The following is a 20287-nucleotide window of genomic DNA, read 5'->3' as shown; positions in this document are numbered from 1 at the left end:
AAATAAATAAAAGTTTGTTATTATTTGATGAAATTTGGCTTTTTGCTCTCATGGTTGTTCCAAATAATATAGTATCATATGTCAAGGCTACCGGATTTTCTAACATTCTATTAATTTGGGGCCAAATTGATTTCCAGAATGATAAGATAAATGGACAAAAGAATAAAAGATGATCTAATGTCTCAATTTCAATATGACAGTGCCAGCATCTATTAGACCTTGAACTATCTATTTTTTGCAAACGAACAGGGGTCCAAAATGCTCTGTGAAGAAGAAAAAACCAAGTTTGTCTCATAGATGCTGACACCGTACATTTTAGCCTCCAAGACCAAAGTCGTGGCCATTGAGATGCACTAATTTGGTGCTTTATCTCAATGCTCCAAATGTCTCTAAGACCATTTTTTGGTTTTTTATTTATAAATCCAGATATTATTTTATACCACTGTGCGGCTTTATGTCCTATTGAGTCCATCTGGAAACATAAGAATTCCAAACTGTGATATTTAGCAAGGTCTTTCCATTCAGGGAACCCTTCCTGAATAGATTGCTTCAATTGCAACCATTTAAAATATTGTGTTTTATTAAGACCAAATTTATGTTGCAATTGTGAAAACTCCAGCAACTTATCATTTTTTATTACATCATCCAAAATACGAATGCCTGCTATCATCCAGTGTTTCCAGATGACTTTAAAACCGCCAATTTTAATCTTGGGGTTTAGCCATATCGTTTGAGTAGTTGATTTACTAATTGGAATTTGAGTTAGATTACTTATGTATCTTAGAGTTTTCCAGGTATCCATAAATATTTTATGATCTTTGTATAACCTTGGCATTTTGATACTAATTATGTGACTAAGACGTAGTGGAAACATAAGTCTCCATTCCAGCCAGAACCAGTCTGGAATATTATCAGTGGGCTCTGGGAGGATCCAATACATACCATGACGTAAAATATAGGCTTGATGATACCTATAAAAGTTGGGAAAATTTACCCCTCCCTCCTTAATTGGTTTTTGCAACGACACTAAAGCAATTCTTGGTTTTTTATCAAGCCAAATAAATTTTGTCAAAATTCTATTTAATTTTGTATAAAAAGATTCTTGAAAGAAAACTGGTATCATCCCCATTTGGTAGCAAACTACAGGCAAAATCATCATTTTAACGGTTTGTACTCTTCCCCACCAAGATAAATGTAAAGGATTCCATTGCTCACACATTTCTGTCACTTTTTGTAATAAACATTTTTCATTAATTTTCATTGTTTCATCTATTGTTTTTGTAATCAAAATTCCAAGATATTTAATAGATTTTTCTTTCCAAACAAAAGAGAATGTATCAAATAAACCTTTTGTACAATGTACATTTAGCGGAAGAACCTCTGATTTATTCCAGTTAATTTTATACCCTGAAAAACTTCCAAATTTCTCAATCAGTTCAAGTAGATATGGAATGGTGGATTCTGGATTCCTCAAATATAATAGTGGCAAATATCTGGAATGGAAGTGATGGGGTCAAGCTATGAAAAGGGACCAGTTAGCAGGGGCAAGAGAAATGAAAACCTTCCCCCAGTGGAGTTCACTAGATGTTGTTAGTGTAACATAACAGTAGCATTTATTTATAATATATTTTATCACCAATGGTAACCAGAGCATTGGAAAACAATATATATCATAAAACCACAAACATCTACTTTGTGTATATAATTTTAGAATATAATATTACTATAAAATCAGCATGAAATCAAAGCACAGACATATCAAAGTCTTATACTGACTACTTTTTCTATCTATAGAAGTTAGAGGACGGAAAGCTAAGGGGTACTTTGTCCCAAAGTAAAAGTCCATCCTACAAACTAATGCCACCAATTTGAAACTCTCATTCCATTCAACCATATATATCATAAAACAGGAGTCTGGATATGCATCAGAAAATAGTCAGGTTTTTAAGTCCCTGCTTAAATATTTTAGTTGTACATTTGGGTGGAATTCATTATGCCATATATTTAAAATGGAACGAGCAATAGCAGTACAAAGAAGGACATATACTAACTTTATAAAAATATGGGGACCATTGGCAATATATTGTGGTGAATAGTCATCGATTCTTCTCTTTTCCTTTTGTTTTTTTTTCTTGGTGGCACATCCTTAATGAAGGAATTCTATAGCCTCAAAGCAATGGAGAAAAACACCCTTCTCATTTTTGAAGGCTTAGCCATTTAGTAAAGGTACAAGTGCCTCACTTACTGATCTTGCAATCTTATTAGGAATATACCGTATTTTTCACTTTATAAGACGCACTTTTTTCCCCAAAAAAGTGGGTGGAAATAAGGGTGCGTCTTATGGAGCGAATACTAACTAACCCACCCACCCCTACCTTCATTTCTCCGGTGGTACAGGCGGTCCAGCGCTATAGGGCAGGAGCTTTCAGCCTCCTGCCCTTCCATCCGGCTTTCTCCCCAGGCAGCGGCAGAGTCGGAGTGACAAGAAGGCAGGCGCGAGTTTCTCGCTTCCTGCCATGCCGCTCCATGAATGGCAGTCCAGCGCTGTAGGGCAGGAGCTTTCAGCCTCCTGCCCTTCTCTCCTGCTTTCTCCCCCCGAGCGGCAGGTGCGAGTTTTTCGCTTCCTGCCTTGTCCCGCACCACTCTTTGAATGGCTGCCCCAGTTCTCGCGACATGGTATTGATACATTTGAACGGCATTGATACATTGAACGTTCTCGACTATACTATAAAACAGTCTAAAAATATTAGGAGTGACTTTAGATAGACATATTACTTTGGAACAGCATACTGCTCTATTACTAAAGAAATGCTTTTCGGTGCTTTGGAAACTTCGCACCATTAAGAAATACTTTGATGAAACTTCATTCCGTCTGTTAATGCAGTCATATGTTTTAAGTATTCTTGACTATTGTAATATGATCTTTCTGGGTGCCTATAAAAAATTTTTTAGAAAATTGAGAGTGGTTCAAAACACTGCAGTTTGATTGATTTTGAAAAAAATGGGAGCATATTATGCCATATTATCAGAAACTTCATTAGTTGCTGATTGAGGCTAGAGTTTTGTTTAAATTTGCTCGTATTTGTTATAAATCAATCTTTGGCTTGTCACCTTCCGGGTTTGGCACACGACCCAGGCACTCTTCTCCAGTTATATTCTTGGGTGCCAAGTCATATTCCGTGGGTGCCAAGTCGTCCGTCCCTCCGGGAACTGGGGGTGGATTGGGTCCTCTTGGGCTCAATGAAAAATCATTGTCCAAACTTGGTTCTTCCCTCGAATCCAGCAGCTGTTCACCTTTTTCATTCCTCTCATGAATTTTATATTTTCTCATCTAGTGTTATCCTTTCTGATCATAAAATTCACATCACTCTTCAGTGTACTGTCCATCATTTCTTTAAGCTGCTTTTGTTGTAGCATCTGCTTATCACTGTCTTTGATTGATCCATTTGTAGTGATCATTGTTATTTTCCCTTAGATAACTTCAGAATCTAGCTTGCATCACTGTTTTGTTTATCGGATTGTACCCCATCATCATCTCTCCTCTCTTACTACCATTCCAACTTTTTACTCATTTTTGTCCATCTGACCATGTTATTTTTGCACCATTCATTTTGCTGCTTACTTTCCATCTTACTTTATGCAGGCTGATCACATCATATTTAAAATTTCTCCAGTTCATTCTGTTGGCCATAGTTGAAACAGAGCATCCAGCCCCTCGGCCTGACTGTCTCTGCGACAACTGAAGAAGCGGGGTATTTTGACATTGACACTGACACTTGTGGCCATCAGGACCACGAGTGGCTGACCCCAAGACTGCACTATCAGCTGAAAAGCAGCATGGCTTAGACACCACTCTACGGGATCTAGTGTGTGACAACTCAGAAAGTCCGCCTACACATTCTCCACGCCTGCAATGTGGGAGGCTGAGATGTCCTGAAGATGAGACTCTGCCCAGATCATGAGCAGAGCCGCCTCCTGTGCCACCTGAGTGCTCTTGGTACCCCCCTGATGATTGACATAGACCACTGCCGTGGCATTGTCTGAAAGACCCCGGACTGACTTGCCCATCAGAAAAGACCAGAAGGCTAACAATGCTAGATGAATGGCTCTAGAATAATGACTGACCAAGACGCCTCCTTTATGGACCAAGTACCCTGAGCTGAGTGACCTAGACACTGTGCTCCTCAAACGAGGAGACTGGCATCCGTGTGCAGCACCGTCCACTGTGGCTGATCCAGACTATACCCCTGCACTAGATGAGAGATCTGGAGCCACCAACGAAGACTGCAATGAGTCAAGCCCCTGAGAGGAACAGGATGATCCAGGCTGTGCCTATGAGGCGACCACCTCTGAAGAAGAGCATACTGAATAGGATGCATATAGGCACAAGTCCACCTCACTATGTCTAGGGAAGCCACCATCGACCCCAAGACTTAGAGGAAATCCTGCACCAGAGGGCACCGGGACGCCATAAGCAGGAAAATCCGAGATTGCAATTTGCTTACCCAGGCCTCTGGGAGGAAGACCTTCCCCAAGGAGGTGTCGAATAGAACTCCAAGATACTCCAAACGTTGAGAGAGGGCCAACTGACTCTTGGAAAGGTTGACAACCCATCCCAGCGAATGCAGAAACTCCACCACCCAAGCCATGACCCGTGTCCAAGTAGGCCTCCATCAGATCAAGAGAAGTCAGATATTACCCTGGCTGAACCGCCAGAATCACAGACCGCAGAGTTTCCATGCGGAAGGACGGAAAGTGGAGAGCCCTGTTGACCCCTTTCAAATCTAAGATGGGCCGAAAGGTCCCTTCTTTCTTTGGCACCACAAAGTAAATCGAGTACTAACCTGTGCCCCACTCCTGAGGGGGGTCCGGAACCACAGCGTGGAGATCCAACAATCTTGGAAGGGTCTGGCAAAAAGCCTGTTGCATCCACACTACCTGCGAGGGAAACTAGAAAAAGATCTGGCAAGGAATGGGCGAACTCTAGAGCATAACCATCCCGAATCACCTCCAGAACCCACCGATGATGTGATCTCTGCCCACTTTGGATAAAAATCACGCAGCTGGGCACCCACCAGAACCAAGGCGGGCACCGGCAAGGAATCATTGGGCAGGACAGGCTGCAGGGGGCCCAGCAGGGGCACTACCCACACCCTGATGGGCCCCTCGAAAGGACTGCATGCGCTGGAAGAACCGGCTTCTGGAAATTCCAGGAGACTGGAATGAAGTGGCCCCTCGGAAACGACAGAACTGTCACATCAAAACTCTGTTTAAGGAGGGACTCCAACTTACCTCCTCAGAATCCTTCAAGGCAGCACCACTCTCTACAGGCACGGTATGCTGCTTCAAGATGGCCGAGACCGCTGCATCCACCACTGGCAACATCAGAGAGTCCTGATCCCCATCCAGGATGGGGTTTAGGCAAGCCATTGTAAGCGTAAAGCGAAAAGGCACCACCGGCGCCTGCCACTGTGCAAGCATAATATCCCGAATATCCTGATGCATAGGGAAAGAGCAGGAAACAGGGCAAATCCCCTAAGCAAGGGGCCCACCACACGCGGGGACTCCGATACGGTGTTCTCGGACCAGAACACAAGAGGTGACCGGCAAAAGCATCTGACGGAGCTATGGCCACTGAAAAACGCGCCTCATGGACGCACCGGCACTAGCAAACGGAGTGCAAAGCCGCCACTAGTGGGAAAACTGTATCCCCCAAAGGATCCTGGAGAGCTCCCCAAAGGGTCCAGGTCCTGAGAACCAAAAGACTGCTCCTTTCAAACCAATAGCATCCCAAGAGAAGCAAAGTGGAACGGCACTGTCATTGAATGGAGCCTACCCGTAGAGGACATCGAGGGCAAAACCCGCTGCCTGAGACCCACGGAGCAGAAGCAGGACCTCTGGCCGCAGCAATAAAGTCAAACATGTAAAATAGGGGGGACGACCCCTTGCAGCCCCATGGGACTTCTTGCCACAGCAGGAGACCCAGCAATGAACCTGCCGCCTGTGTCACCAAACAGGGACGAGGTCACCTGAGACTAAGCAAAAATGGAGATTCTTCCTGCCAAAAATGGAACTGAACCACCAAAAAAATAAACTTCATAGACCTGCAGTGGCTAGCAGGCCTATACCACCCCAGCCGCTAAGGCAGGCAAGCCGGCATCAGCTTAACGAGTCCACAGCCGCTTCGTGGAAAGGGAATCCTTTCTGCCTGATTGTCGGTGGCTGGAGAACCTCCAGTGTGGGCGGTGGGGGAAGCCAGGGCTTCCCTGCGAACAGCTGCCGGCCGTGAAGCACTCGCGAAGGGGATTCTGATGCTGACGAGTATTCCCCTTCGCAGCGACCTGCCTCACTCGAACAAGCCTGCCTCGAGTGCCTCGCGGCTGGATTACAACGAGCACTTTTTCTCTTGCAAAAGTGCTCATTGCTCTAGACGCGACCTAGCTAGAATAAAAGTGCCGGTTAACAGAAAAAAAAAAACCCAGTAAAATACAGTACTTTTAAAGGGAAAGAGCGCTTTAGACAGGCACAGCCTCAGGATTTTTTTTGTCTTTTCTGAAGACTCCACGGCTCTCACAGTTGGACGCCTGACCTCCAGAGGGCCAGGCTGCCGGCTGAGGCCCTCTACAAATATGTGGGGAATTGGAGGAAGGGGGGAGGAACCCAGCATGAGACCCACTGGGTTTGACACCCCCCCGAGGTTGGACGGATCCCCTAACAGGACCCATCCAAGCTCCGTCCGGAGTCCTAAAACAAATTCCAACAGAACTAACAGAGGGAGCCAGATTTTTCCTATCTCAACCTGCTGGAGACTGAGAAAGACTGGGATGGTAGAGAGAGCCTCAGCTAATATACTACAACAAGTTTTTGTCTCAGTCTCCACCTGCTGGTCATAGTGAAGTATAATACCCATTTGTAAGAACTATACCGGTCTACTAGGCAATACAGAAATCAAATTTTAATAAATGAGTAGTACTGTGCGCAGTTAAAAATTATACTGGGAATCTTAAGCAACGAGTTACAATAATCTTTCTGATGTAAGTCCATAAATAGATTTAAATGTTAAAACAGACCACTTTAAATTTAATTCTTGATCTCACTGGTAACTAATGCAGAATTATGTCTCAAGCCAAATTATGCAGAAAATCTGAGTCTTTGTGACTGGACAGTTCTGAAGTAGTGCATACTTTGCCTAAGACTTTAATTTGCTGTAACACTGGGAAAGGAGGGGGGAAGTCAAGCAAGCAGCACCTAACAGAATTAAAAACAGATGACAGGGTTAGGAGCAGAAGCAGCTGAGACCTCCACTGCTTGAGGCTGAGGTGACAGCTTGAGTAGGAGGGCAAAGTCACTTACCTGTGTACCAGCAGAATTTCCTCATCAGATGCTGCATGAGCCTAAGGAAGGAAGTTACAGGGTCATTAGCCAGGCCAGGGAGGGCTTCAAACTGATGAAACAAAAGATGGAAAAGGAGACTAAACTAAACTAAACCTTAAGTTTATATACCGCATCTTCTCCACGGATGTTGTGGAGCTCGGCATGGTTTACAAGAACTTAAAATATAGGAAGAGAAGGAAAAAAAAGGTTTACATGAACTTATATATAGAAGAGAAGAGTAAGGGGGGACCTATGTATATGAGTAAGAAAAGCTTAAGTAATGGACTGAGAATCATCTATTTAAAGACATAGCTCTTCAGCAGGGGCTCCTGCTATGAAGAAGAGGGGGCTGAGCATTACCTGTACGAGAACACATCGTTCTAGTAGCCCATAATGAGTCAGCTTCTCCCTCACTGCAGCAAGTCGATCTGGAGATTCCAGGAAACTACAGGAAGAGAGATGAAGAGAGTTAACAGTCACCAGGGAAAGTTCCAGGATGTACAAGAGAGATTCTCAGTCTCTCCAACGCTCTCTGCCTGTATTAAGACTGAACACGTTATTGACAGAATAATCAACATGTGTGTTGCCCAAGTAATGTATAAAACAGGAAAAAGGAAACTATCAGATACCAAGAGAAATACCAAAAGGCAATTCCTACCCAGTATAGTATCTAATCACATTATATTTTTGGCCTCATGACAGGATTGCAGCTCTACACTCTAGAGGAACGCAGGGAAAGGGGGGACATGATTGAGACATTTAAATACATCACGGGATGTGTCGAGATGGAAGAAGACATCTTCTTTCTCAAAGGACCCTCGGTCACAAGGGGGCATCCGCTCAAACTCAGAGAAGGGAAGTTTGATAGTGACGTAAGGAAGTATTTCTTCACAGAAAGGGTTGTAGATCACTGGAACAAGCTTCCAGAGCAGGTGATCAAGGCCACCAGCGTGCTTGACTTTAAGAATAAATGGGACGTCCTAGTGGGATCCCTACAAGGGTCGAGTTAAGGAACTAGGTCATTAGTACTCAGACTTAATGGGGTGGGTCAGTAGAGTGGGCAGACTTGATGGGCTATAGCCCTTTTCTGCCGTCATCTTTCTATGTTTCTATTGGGAAGATTAGTCTTATAGTATCTGCAAATTTTCTTTCCTTGATTCCCATCAAACCATTCTAGATATATGGGTTTTGCCCCCTACTACCAGATGGAGAAACAAAAGCTCTGCCTTATATGGGGCACCATGCAGACTGCAACTCTTCCGTATTTCTGTAACAAAGCCACCTCACATCTTTCCTGAATCTCCTCAAGAGTTTGGAGGGGGGGGGGGGAAATCCATGGTCTCCATCATATCCATCCTTTATGCCTAAAGGTTCCGCCTGGGAAGGAGACTCAACAAGATTAACTGCAACATATTCATCAACAGACTAGAGGCCTACCAAAACAGTCACCAAAATTGTCTGAATGCTTTTGGCTAAAACTGAAATTGTTGCCACATCTCATCACTTCTGTTCAGCTGAAACTGAAGCCAAAACTGAAAATTCAAGTTTAATACTGTGAATGTGAACTAGTGAAGGCCACTGAGGATTTTCAGAGCTTGCAGCAGAGTGGAATAGCAACTCGGGGGAAGATTCTCAAAGCTTTGCAATAAAAACAGACGGGCCGCCATCAAAACCTTTCTTGCAGCAGATTTTAAAAAGCGAGTTATTCTCCAAAAACAGCACATGCAAATGAGGTTTGCGGAGCGTAGGCTTCCTAAATTTACTTGAGATGAGTTGCTAGTGGTAGCGATCAGCACATGCGCAGAATACACCTGCATAAAAACAAACAAAAAAACCCCAAAAAACCCAAATCCAAGATTGGAAGGAGAGATGCCTACTCTCCTGCCATGTTTCACAACCTCCCGACAATCCCTTGCACCGGGATACCCACTCTCTCCCACTGTCCCGTCCCCCCCAGTGTCCCAGACTCTGAACACACATTCCCTCCCCTTCACAGCAGGAGAGATGCCCACTCTCTCCTGCCATCACCCAACACCCCCCCCCCTTTATTCAGAAAGTCCAGCCAGAGGGACACTTACCTGCTCTGGTTGGCAGACCTGCCTCTTACAAAATGGCAGCCTTCCCCTTCCCAGTGCATCCTGGGATGCACCAGGGAGGGGCCTAAGGCTTTGATTGTCCCATAGGAGGGGCCTTAAGCAACTTGGGCCAGAGTCTTAGGCCCCTCCCCAGCGCATCCCAGGAAGGGGAAGGCCACCACTTTGTAAGAGGTGGGTCTGTCAGTCGGAGCAGGCGGCTTTCCTCCGATCGGACTTCGGGCAACAGCTTAAGAGAGTGGGCATCTCTCCTGCTGCGGGGGGAGGGGGGATAAAAGGCATGACATGAAAAGCTTAGACCACCTTAGCCAAGAAAGATGAAAATACAGGTAAAACCATCTGATTCTGTAAAATAAAGAAAAGACTCCCTAAAGGAGAGAATTCCAAAGCCAAACAATTGCCACCAGAAATGCAGCCTTAACTGCAAGATCACCAATGTAAGGGCTCAAAGAGAGGAGCAGCTAGTAAATGCATGAGTTAAGTTCAGGTCCGAAGCTAGAACCATTAACTGCAATAGAGGATGCAGACGTGACATTCCCTTCAAAACAAAAATGAGCATCAGCAGAAAGCTGATAAGGCACCCTTCAACCAATCCCCGTTGTACACCAATGCCACAACCTGTACTTTTAGAGAGCTCACAACCAAACTCTTAAGATCCTCCTTGCAGGAAAAACAATGAATGAAACAGAAGCCTGAAATGGAGAAATACCCTATTCTTGACAGGCTGTGAAAGAAAGACCAGGGAGAGGGACCCAGAAACCCCCATTGATAAAGGACTATTCTCTAACTGGTCCCCAGGTGCTCTGCCAGCCTTAAATACTAGCACCTGTATGGTTTGTCCATTTACCATCTGTTGAGAATTGAGAGTTGAGGGTGGGGGGGGGGAGACCTCATATACCTGGATGTGTCTGGTTGACAATAAAGGAATGTTGTTTTTGTCTCTCTTAATACTTTCTTCATCCAATAATTCTCTGGCACCAGTGCACAAACCCACATTAAAAAAAAAACACACAAACCTACTAAACTACCTTCGACATTTTTTTCATTTTGGGACCTCGATCAAAGTTACACTCTTCTTCACAGCCTAGATCAGTCATGGCGAACCTTTTAGAGACCGAGTGCCCAAACTGCAACCCAAAACCCACTTATTTATTGCAAAGTGCCAACACGGCAATTTAACCTGAATACTGAAGTTTTAGTTTAGAAAAAACAACTCATACATTAACATCTTTTGTCTTAAAAGAAACACAACAGAGCTTTCAACCCCACCTCGGGAATCACCTTCGCTAGACTCAACAAGCTGCCGTCCGTGCCACACCCTCATGCCTGCCAGACAGGGGAGAGAGGGAGCATTCCCATTGGGTTGCTGGGCAGAGGGGCGGGCGACGTGAGAAATGTCCTCAGGCGCGTGTGGAGAGGGGGAGGGGAGCAGCCCGGCCCCGCGTCCCCTGGCTTTCTAGTAACAAGCTCTGTTGAACTCTGTGCTGGAGTGACAGCATGCATGCCCACAGAGAGGGCTCCAAGTGCCCCCTCTGGCATGCGTGCCATAGGTTCGCCACCACTGGCCTAGATCATCACTCTTAAGTTCCCCAGGAAAAAGGCACTGCACCCACTCAATCTACCTCTCTGTGCAATGCTCCAATGGAAAACAAGGTGGGGGACAATTAAAAAGGTTTTTCTAAGGGTGTAAAATTACTTACTTCTTGTCCCAGAGACAATAGAAATCCTCCAGACTCTCATCACACACCAGAGCTGTAGCTCCAAGAGTGACTTTTGAGCTCAGGTTCTAGAAGATGAGGAAAAAAAGGCATGTGTCGATATAATAATTCAGGTTTTGCTTTAAGATTAAAAATAGCAGTACTAATTTCAAACCCATAGTAATTATACTTTTTCAGCGCTAGAGCTAAAAAAAAAAAAAAAACAAACCCAAAACAAAGGGATCTCCCATCTTTCTTGAAGTCTTGTAGAGAAAAGCCTGAATTAGATTCTAGGCAGAGAAAAATGGTGACAAGAGGGTGGGAAAAAGATGAAAATTGGCTCAAGCCAAATACAGATTTCCGGAGCTAACAAAAGAATTGTCCACACTTTTAGAGCTACTGCACTGCAGTACTGGATAGATAAGCACAGCCTGTTTCTATCTTCTTTTTTGGGGAGAGGTGAGAAGGGAAGAGTCGGCTCTCCTACATGTCACAGATGGTAACGAAAAATACTGCAAGAGGGAGCTTTTATCTGCAGTTTAGATTTATTGTATGAAAAGCGCTGAGACAAGAACTTACCAGGCCTTTCAGCTGTGAGACCATGTCTTCCTCCACGCTCTTGTTTAACTTCATCCTGCCCTTTTTCTTTGCCTCCTGCAGGGACTGCTGCTGCTGAACTCCCTTTCGCCCTTTCTGCTTCTCCTCGCAGGGAATGGAAATCACCATTACAATCCAAAGGGAAGAGAAAAAGAATACAATAAAAATGAAGGAAGACAGCAAATAATTCAGACAGCATGAGAACATGATTGTTACTAATAATGCCTACTCTCTGAACTGATCCAATCCTATTAGTATCCTTTTGAAGAGACAATCTCCAGAACTGTATACAGTACTCTTAAACAAGGTCTCATTAGTGCCTCTATGTAAAGATTTATCACATCCTTTTTCCTGCTGGTCCTTTCTCTATGCACCCAAGTGTCCTTCTAGCTTTTGCCATTGCCTGTTCCATCCGTCTGGCCATCCTAAGATTGTATCATCACAAAACAAAAAATTATTTGTGTTCTCTGCCTTGAATCTTCTGTTTTTATGAACTTTGTGCCCAGAACAGCGTTTGTGTTTAAGACCAGTCAGCTGATCCACCCTCCTACCTCTGCCCTGCTAAAGCAGAGTAAGTCCATGGTTTTATTCAGCACAAGTAGTATCAAAGAACCTAAATAAGAGTCCCCATCTAACGTCGATCCCTCTGGATGACATCTGCATGTGAATCCCAGCTTGCATCTGACCACAACTTTCAACAGAAAGTCTGTGCAGAAAGGAAACAAATGGGGGATAATTTTAGAAACTTTCAGTATGTAAAAAGGCTTTTATACAATTACTACAGGGTTATGCGATGAACCTGTTGGTATGATCTGAGGCAGAATAAAGAAGTCTGCAAGTTCTTTATAAAAGACATGCACTATTTATATGCTAACATTTACACCTGCACCCTCAATTTCTGCTGATTTAACTTTAGAATTTTATAAAGATGCATAGGCACCTCTGTGCCTTTATTAAACAAAGACCTGCATTGGGTGTGTTTTGCTCTCTTTTCAGGTATCTAAGGATATCAGTTGCAAATCCCAGATGCTAATGTTGAGTTGGCTGGATATTTAGGGGGGTATTTTGAGGGGGGAGGTGGTTGGGGGAGTTTTATGATGGGTGCAGGAATTATGTGTATTTAAAACTGGTGTCAATTTTCTCATAGATGGGTTCTTTTTTATGTTTTGGGAACACTACTGATTGTTTCTTGGTTGTGATTTGTGTGACATCAATAAAATTGTTTTCAAATAAACAAAGACCTGTGTACCCTCCAAACCTAGACAACTTGTTATAAAATTAACAACAACAATTACCCTCATTATGCCATTCTGAGTCAACAGCGAATCCTAATGTTGACCACCAACTGTACAAGGATGCAATTTGCATTCTTTGCCTAATGCCTCTCTGCAGTAACTAGAGTGACGTGATGTGTAACCAGTAAATTGAGGGAGGCACGAGTTGGGAGCCATAGAACCAAAACACACAAGCTTCATCAGAGGAATCAGTGCTTCATAAGGGGGGTTTTTCCAGATGAATTTCAGTCATAATTCTTGTTCCCTGTTGGGCAACTGACATCGTCATGCAAACTTGGACTAATTAGTTACCTAATTTTTAATGTGACAATTCTGATCCACAAAAGACTTGGAATGGACTCAGCTGCCTCATTGTCTAGCAAATCCCTCTCACTCACTGACTGACTGGAGCATATTATGCTCCATGATTAGAAGTTCTTCAGCATGAGAATATTTGCTTTGCAAAAGTCTAACCAGCTAATTTGTTTTGTTAATAACTAGAAACTGTCTTATTCCTGTTAAACAGTAACTGGCACAGTGTGGCAGAGTGTGGCGCAGTGGTTAAAGCTACAACCTCAACCCTGGGGTTGTGGATTCAAACCCACGCTGCTCCTTGTAACCCTGGGCAAGTCACTTAATCCCCATTGCCCCAGATACATTAGATAGATTGTAAGCCCACCGGGACAGAAAGGGAAAAATGCTTGAGTACCTGAATAAACTAATGTTTATTCTGAGCTCTCCTGTGAGAACGGTATAGAAAATTGAATAAATAAATTAAATAAATAAACATAACCCAGGGACTAGCTCTACTGTCATCTCTCTGCCTTCTTTTGGGTCTCTCTCCTTCCAACATAAATGAAGCTCTTCTGTACCGATGCAGTGGTGGTGTTGGTGGCAGCACTCTCAGCTGGGAAAGAAGGAGATCGAGAAGATGAGCGGAGGTTCCGGCGTTCCATATGATCCTGGGGTGAGGCCATTTTCTGAGCCTATCTTAAGGCCCTGTACTGAAGAGAAGTGGGCTTCCTGAAAGTGTGCAGAGAGAGCAGAAGATGAAAATGTATCAGTATTAAAAAACCTTATAGTCCCCCCGCCCTCCCTGGATGTGCATTTTATTTAAGAACAAAAATTATAATTCTACAAAAGTCATCAATGGGCCCCAAATTAATTTAAAGTTTTTAATATTCCCTAACAAATCAGCGCTCATTTTCTCATATTTATAGATTAGACATAAACTTGCCCACCAGAATGTAAAGTTGAGACGATCCCAGTTCCTTGTAATCAATTGTATAGCTGTACTTGTCATAATTAAAAAGAGAGGATTGATAAATAAATCTGAATGGTTATATATATGTAATTTATGTTTAACATAGGTATAGTGTGTATCAGAAACTATGACAAAATTTATAGTTACTTTAATGATAAGGATTAGGTTGGGTAGGGGGAAGGTTTTGATTTGTATGAATCTTGTAAAATTTTTAAGTGATGTCTAAGGTGTAAAATGTTTAATGTACTCTATTGTCACTTATTGAAAGTGTTTAATAAATATGCAGATATTATTGATCAGGAGGAGGGGGGATAAATTCTGATATGGATTTTAACAAATATTAAGTGTTGTATCTAAGTTTAAATTGTTATATTTGCTGTTACACTTATTGTAAGTTTTTAAAAACGAATAAAGAATTGGAAAAAAAAAGAAGAAAATGCATCAGCAAAGAGAGTGGGAGGAAAGAAAAAGTTAAAGGCATTGCTAACAAATTTTCAAAACAAAATTAATAGTTTCTTTCCCAGCTCTGGAGAGTACTCAAGCCTAAATCTTCTGGCATGAGAGATGAACATATTACAGAATAGGAAGAGATTGCTATAAAGAGAATAAAAGAATATATACAGTATATAGGTATAATAGAACAGCTATCCTTAACCACTCTCACCTCTACAAAAGCATTTTTAAGTTCTGGGGAATGGGCTAAGTCACCCAGGGAGCTAGCTCTTGGAGCAGAGACTTTTCTCAGCTTTCTGAGATATCTAGTTCCTGCAGTGCAAATATTTAAGAAAGAAGCAGATGCTACAAGTCCCACTGTACACCAGCAATTAAGCTCAAAAATCAATATTCACTAGAAGTATGAAACATATGATGCTCAGCTAAAACACGGGGAACAACTAACTGTGTAAAAGTCTATACCTCAAAAAAATAAGAGCTGAATATCCTTCTTTTACTATAATAGCATCAAGAATACCTCCTATCAAAAAATGCGTTCTCCTCATACTTTTAGCCTTTTATTCAAACGGAAAGGCAGCTTATGAAATGGCTATGTGTATACCCTCTAACTTTTCTGTTTGATCTCATCAACTCATAATTTTAAGGATATAAACGCAACCAAATATCCCATCCAAACAACCATAAAACTACTAGGCATGACCATAGACAGATGCTGCACAATGCAACCGCAAATAAACAAAACAACTCAAAAATCATTCGCAATCATGAGAAACCTGAGACAAGTCCGAAAATTCTTTGAAAGTACACAATTCCTACTTATAGTACAAACCCTGATACTAGGCATATTGGACTACTGTAACATACTATTCCTCCCATGTCCAGCAAATACGATAAGACAACTCCAAACAATCCAAAATACAGCCTTAAGACTCGTCTATTCATTGAGAAAACACGACCACATCACTGAGGCCTTCATCAACTCACACTGGCTCCCAATCCAAGAAAGAATCCAATTCAAATTCTACTGCATATTATTTAAAACCCTACACGGAGACAGCCCATCATACCTGAACAATCGCCTCATCCAAGCAACCAACACCAGACACAGAAAAACGCACTCCCCATTCATACCCCCCCCATCCAAAGAAGTAAAAAGAACAAAACAACATGACGGCCTCCTAGCCACACAAGCTGCAAGACTGGACAAACAGATTTCCAACCTTCTGATGACAACCCCAGACTATAAGACGTTCAGAAAAGAAATAAAAACCACACTTTTCAAGAAATTCCTAAAACAGCAATAACAACACGACCTCTAAAAGCCCTTAAGATCTACATCTAACCTATCTAGCTATTCATTATAATTCATGTAATTATGTAATTCTGTAATTATGTAACTCTGTAATTCTATAATTCTCTAACTCTGTAATTCTGTAATTCTGTAATTCATTGTAATCCTGTCCTTAAACTAACCTTTTGTAATCCGCCTTGAACCGCAAGGTAATGGCGGAATAGAAATCCCGAATGTAATGTAATGTAATGTAATATAACACAATGAACATGAAGATTCTGAATGAAATGGGAATTGGAACCATGAATATGTACACTCCAGGAAAACAGACTAGGTTAATTTAGGTCAGTGGTTCCCAACCCTGTCCTGGAGGACCACCAGCTAGTCAGGTTTTCAGGATATCCCTAATGAATATGCATGGAGCAGATCTGCAACCTTTCACCTCCATTATATGAAAGTCTCTGTCATACATATTCATTAGGGCTATCGCGAAAACCCAACTGGTTGGTGGATCCTCCAGGATAGGGTTGGGAACCACTGATCTAGGTGGACGTTTTTAACCTTAAACATAATTGCCCAATATTGCCAACATTTAGACAGTCTCAAATCCCAATTAAATTAAGTTTTAGTAACAGGGCAATAACTCTCACCATAATGTACAGATTCTCAACAAGATAATCTAATCCTCATTTTACCCTAATACATATATAAACTTGGGGGTCCTTTTATCAAGCTGCGGTAGGGGTTTAATGCGCGTAATACTGCGTGTTAAACCGTCTGCTGCACTAGCCGCTAACGCCTGCATTGAGCAGGCATTAGTTTTTTAGCCGGCCGCAGGGTTAGAGCGTGATGAAATGTCCGATGCGCTAACCCCGCTAGAAAAAAGGACCCCCTGATGTTTGACTTTATGAAAACAGTCAAAACTAAAAGTCCAGGTATACAATTGGTTAAGACCAGGAATAGAGTAACATGTTCCTTATCACATTAAGGAGCTTATTTTTAAAACATGCACAGACCCGTCACAACTTTTTTTTTTTAAACTTTAAAGTTCTGGGCCCGACTCTCCTGCTCCTATGCAGCAGTGGCAGCAGCCTCTTCCCTCCTTCCCTTCAGTGTGAGCCCACGGGTTTAAAGCTGGTGCTGCTCTGCGGCGTGCAGCCCTGCTTTAAAACATGGGCTTGCACTGCGGGGAAGGGCGGCAGAGAGCAGGAGAGTTGCGGCGAGCAGGCAGAAGAGATTGGGGCAGGCAGGCAGGCTCGTTCGGGGCTGCAGGAGATGGGGCTGACAGGTTAGAAAGCAGGGCAGCCGCAAAGGGCTTCAGCGACTGGTCCTGAACAGTCACTTTCTGGGAGCCCAGTCCAATTGAAAAAAATTTTAGTGAATCACATCCCTGCCTACTTTGCATGCAGTTCCCCTCATTTGCCTGCGCACACCGGAAGCGGATCGCTACACAGATTAGTGAATACTGCAGGAGGGAAATATGGTCACTAAGGGCTCGCAAACTGATCGGTTTGCTTAGTGAATCTAGCCCTAAGTGCTTTGAAAATCAGCCCCTAAATGACAGGCAACCTTAATAATAATAACTTTATTTTTGTATACCGCATTACCATGGAAGTTCTATGCGGTTAACAGATGAAGAGACTGTACATTACAGCGAAGTTACACTTTTTTTTTTTTTTTTTTTGGCATAGCTACATTTACATTTTCGGCGACGCTACATTTGCGGTGAAGTTATTTTTCAGGTCGGTTACTATTGCAGAGAAGTTACATTTGTTGTAAGTTGCATATATATAGCGGAGTTCATACAGTAGTGTTACATACAGCGGTGATATATACTGCGGCGTTCGATAAAGCCGAGCAGAGGCATTAAGTAAGGGGGGTAAAGAAGAAGGGGTGATTAGTTGGATAGGGTGATCCATTTTGTTAAGCCGTTAGGTGGCAGACAGAATTGGAAGAGTCGAGAGACTGAGGTAAGTCAAGGTCCGAGGAGGAGGAAAGGAAGAGGGGGGAAGAAGTTAGAGGAATTTATCAAAAAGGTAGGTTTTGATTGTCTTTCTGAACATTTGGTAGGGGGGGAATTGGAGATGAGTGCTGTGAGGCATTTGTTCCATTTGCCCGCTTGGAATGCGAGGGATCTGTCGAGAAATTTCTTGTAGAGGCAGTCTTTCAGGGAAGGAAAGGAGAACAGGTAGGTGTTTCGTGTACGAGAGGGGCCAGCGATTTCAAGGTGCTCGGATAGGTAGATTGGGGAAGAGCCTGCTAGGGTTTTGAAGCAGAGGCAGGTGAATTTGAAGATGATCCTTGCCTCCACCGGCAGCCAGTGGAGTTTAGCGTAATAGGGGCTAACGTGGTCATATTTTTTGAGGCCGAAGATGAGGCGGACAGCAGCATTTTGAACTATTCTTAAGCGTTTGATGGTGTTTTTATAGGATCCCAGGTATATGATGTTACAATAGTCCAGTATACTTAAGATTAGTGACGGACCAGAAGACGGAAGGAGAGGTGGTCGAAATAGCGTTTAATAGTGCGAAGTTTCCAGAGGGAGTTGTGATTTTTACCTCACTCCATACATACGATATGGTTCTGCCTTTTCTGAGAAAAGCACAGACCTACCTATCCGTGCATACAGTGAGGCAGAATCAGAACAGATCAGTATTTCCCGGTTGATCTGGGCAAGGCAGCAACTCTAGTTCTCATCTCCATCCCAGCCACAAGGCCAAGAAGGGACCACCATCTGCTCATGCATATCAAATATCAGAGCTGATCTCAAATGAAAAGAAACAGGAAGAAATGCTTAAGAGCAAACTGAATGCAAACCGATTCGAATATAAGCAGTACCCAAGAAATAAAGAAACCAACCAACCAGCCAGCCCGGAAACAGATGACAAGATGCACACATGTCCCTGCTCTCGTACCCCGAGCTCCTCCCCCTTCCCACTCTGAAAAAACCCAAGGAGTTTTACCACCCCCCCTCCGCCCGGCATCTCTTCGGCCCAGCATATATCATCCCTCTCCTCTCCAGCCGCGGTCCGGCATCTCCCCTCACTTTCAAACACCCCACACCTGCCTCCTACCTGCCCAAGCTTAGGGTTGGCGACAGACAAACCCGCCGCCACTTCCCTTCTCCGGCGTCCCGCCCCCCTCTTCTACGTCATGTCCTGCCAGAAACAGGAAATCGTATGTTGAGCGGGGGCGGGCTTTCGGGACGGTCGTAAGGAATCTCTGTACGATTGCTAAGAGAAGTTTTAAAGGAGGGTGGGGGGTAGGGAATGACACGGGGGCAGTTTCACCTTCCCCGCTCCATGTCCCATTCCTGTAAGCTCTGCCTTAACCGCACTTATTTTAAAGTGTTTGAGGCTTGTGCAGATGAGAACGGCGCATGTATGAATGGGGCGGGGACGGGAAAATTTGTCCCCGTGTTATTCTCTAGGAGGGGAGGGGAGGGGGGGTGCGAGCATCTGCTTTCTCCGAGATTTTTGCCTCGCACTGTTTGCAGATGTTGATGTCACCACCCGGGAGCCTCCGGAGAAAGGACGCAGACACGCTTTTGGAAATCCCTTAAGTAAAAAAAAAAACAAAAAAAGCGCTGCCATCTCGTCCACTCCAGAGTCGCAGTTTGCCGAGAGGGCACCACGAGCCCAGTGCCAGGCGTCTTCAAGATTTCTACATTGAGCTTAGGTTTACACATGGACTTGCACATGCGATATACCTTCCCACACTACAGGCTTTGAACCTGTGAAAAGCAAGACCTTTCTATCCCTGTAGCTTTATTGTACAGTTAGTGCATTATTATTATTTTTTTTTTTTTTGGGGGGGGGACTTTCCCTTTTAACCTATTTGAATATAAGTTCATAAAGAATTTGCTGTGTGAGGCATGTTTACATAGGGAAATAGCCTATGTCTTACTTCTGACTAATTTCAGTTTGATTAGACAATATTTAGAGATCACCCCAGCATGCACTATTTGCATGCACTATTCCTCTGTTCATTCTTAAAAAATTATTTCATAGTTTCCTTCCCTTTATCTCAAAATTTGTCATCCAAAGCCTAAATACATCTACCATGTCTACGACTTGGAAACGCTCTATCATTCACCCAATAATAAAAAGTCATAAATTACCATTACAAGACTTTAATAATTTCCGTCCCATTGCTAACCTTCCATTTTTGGCCAAATTGACAGAAAGAGTGGTCTACAATCAACTATCAAATTTCATGGAAAATAATTTTCTTTTTATATACCA

General features: G+C 43.2%; 1 protein-coding gene across 6 annotated transcripts in view; it reads right to left on the bottom strand.

Moving 5' to 3' along the window:
* HDAC6 (histone deacetylase 6) overlaps positions 1 to 19251 on the bottom strand; it is a 155903-nt gene extending 136652 nt beyond the window's left edge. The window contains exons 1-6 of one of the 6 annotated variants that reach the window (XM_033923827.1): positions 19118 to 19251; positions 13908 to 14058; positions 11744 to 11896; positions 11168 to 11253; positions 7735 to 7819; positions 7354 to 7394 (exon numbers count right to left, since the gene is read on the bottom strand). In XM_033923827.1, coding sequence (XP_033779718.1) covers positions 7354 to 7394; positions 7735 to 7819; positions 11168 to 11253; positions 11744 to 11896; positions 13908 to 14012 — 470 coding nt within the window. In that variant the 5' untranslated portion in view covers positions 14013 to 14058; positions 19118 to 19251. The other 5 variants (XM_033923844.1, XM_033923853.1, XM_033923861.1 and 2 more) reach the window with 5 other exon arrangements.
* Between the last annotated feature and the right edge of the window lie 1036 nt (positions 19252 to 20287).

This window comes from Geotrypetes seraphini, chromosome 1 (assembly GCF_902459505.1).
Source record: "Geotrypetes seraphini chromosome 1, aGeoSer1.1, whole genome shotgun sequence".
Taxonomy (NCBI): Eukaryota; Metazoa; Chordata; class Amphibia; order Gymnophiona; family Dermophiidae; genus Geotrypetes; species Geotrypetes seraphini.
This window is presented reverse-complemented; position numbering and strand designations above follow the sequence as displayed.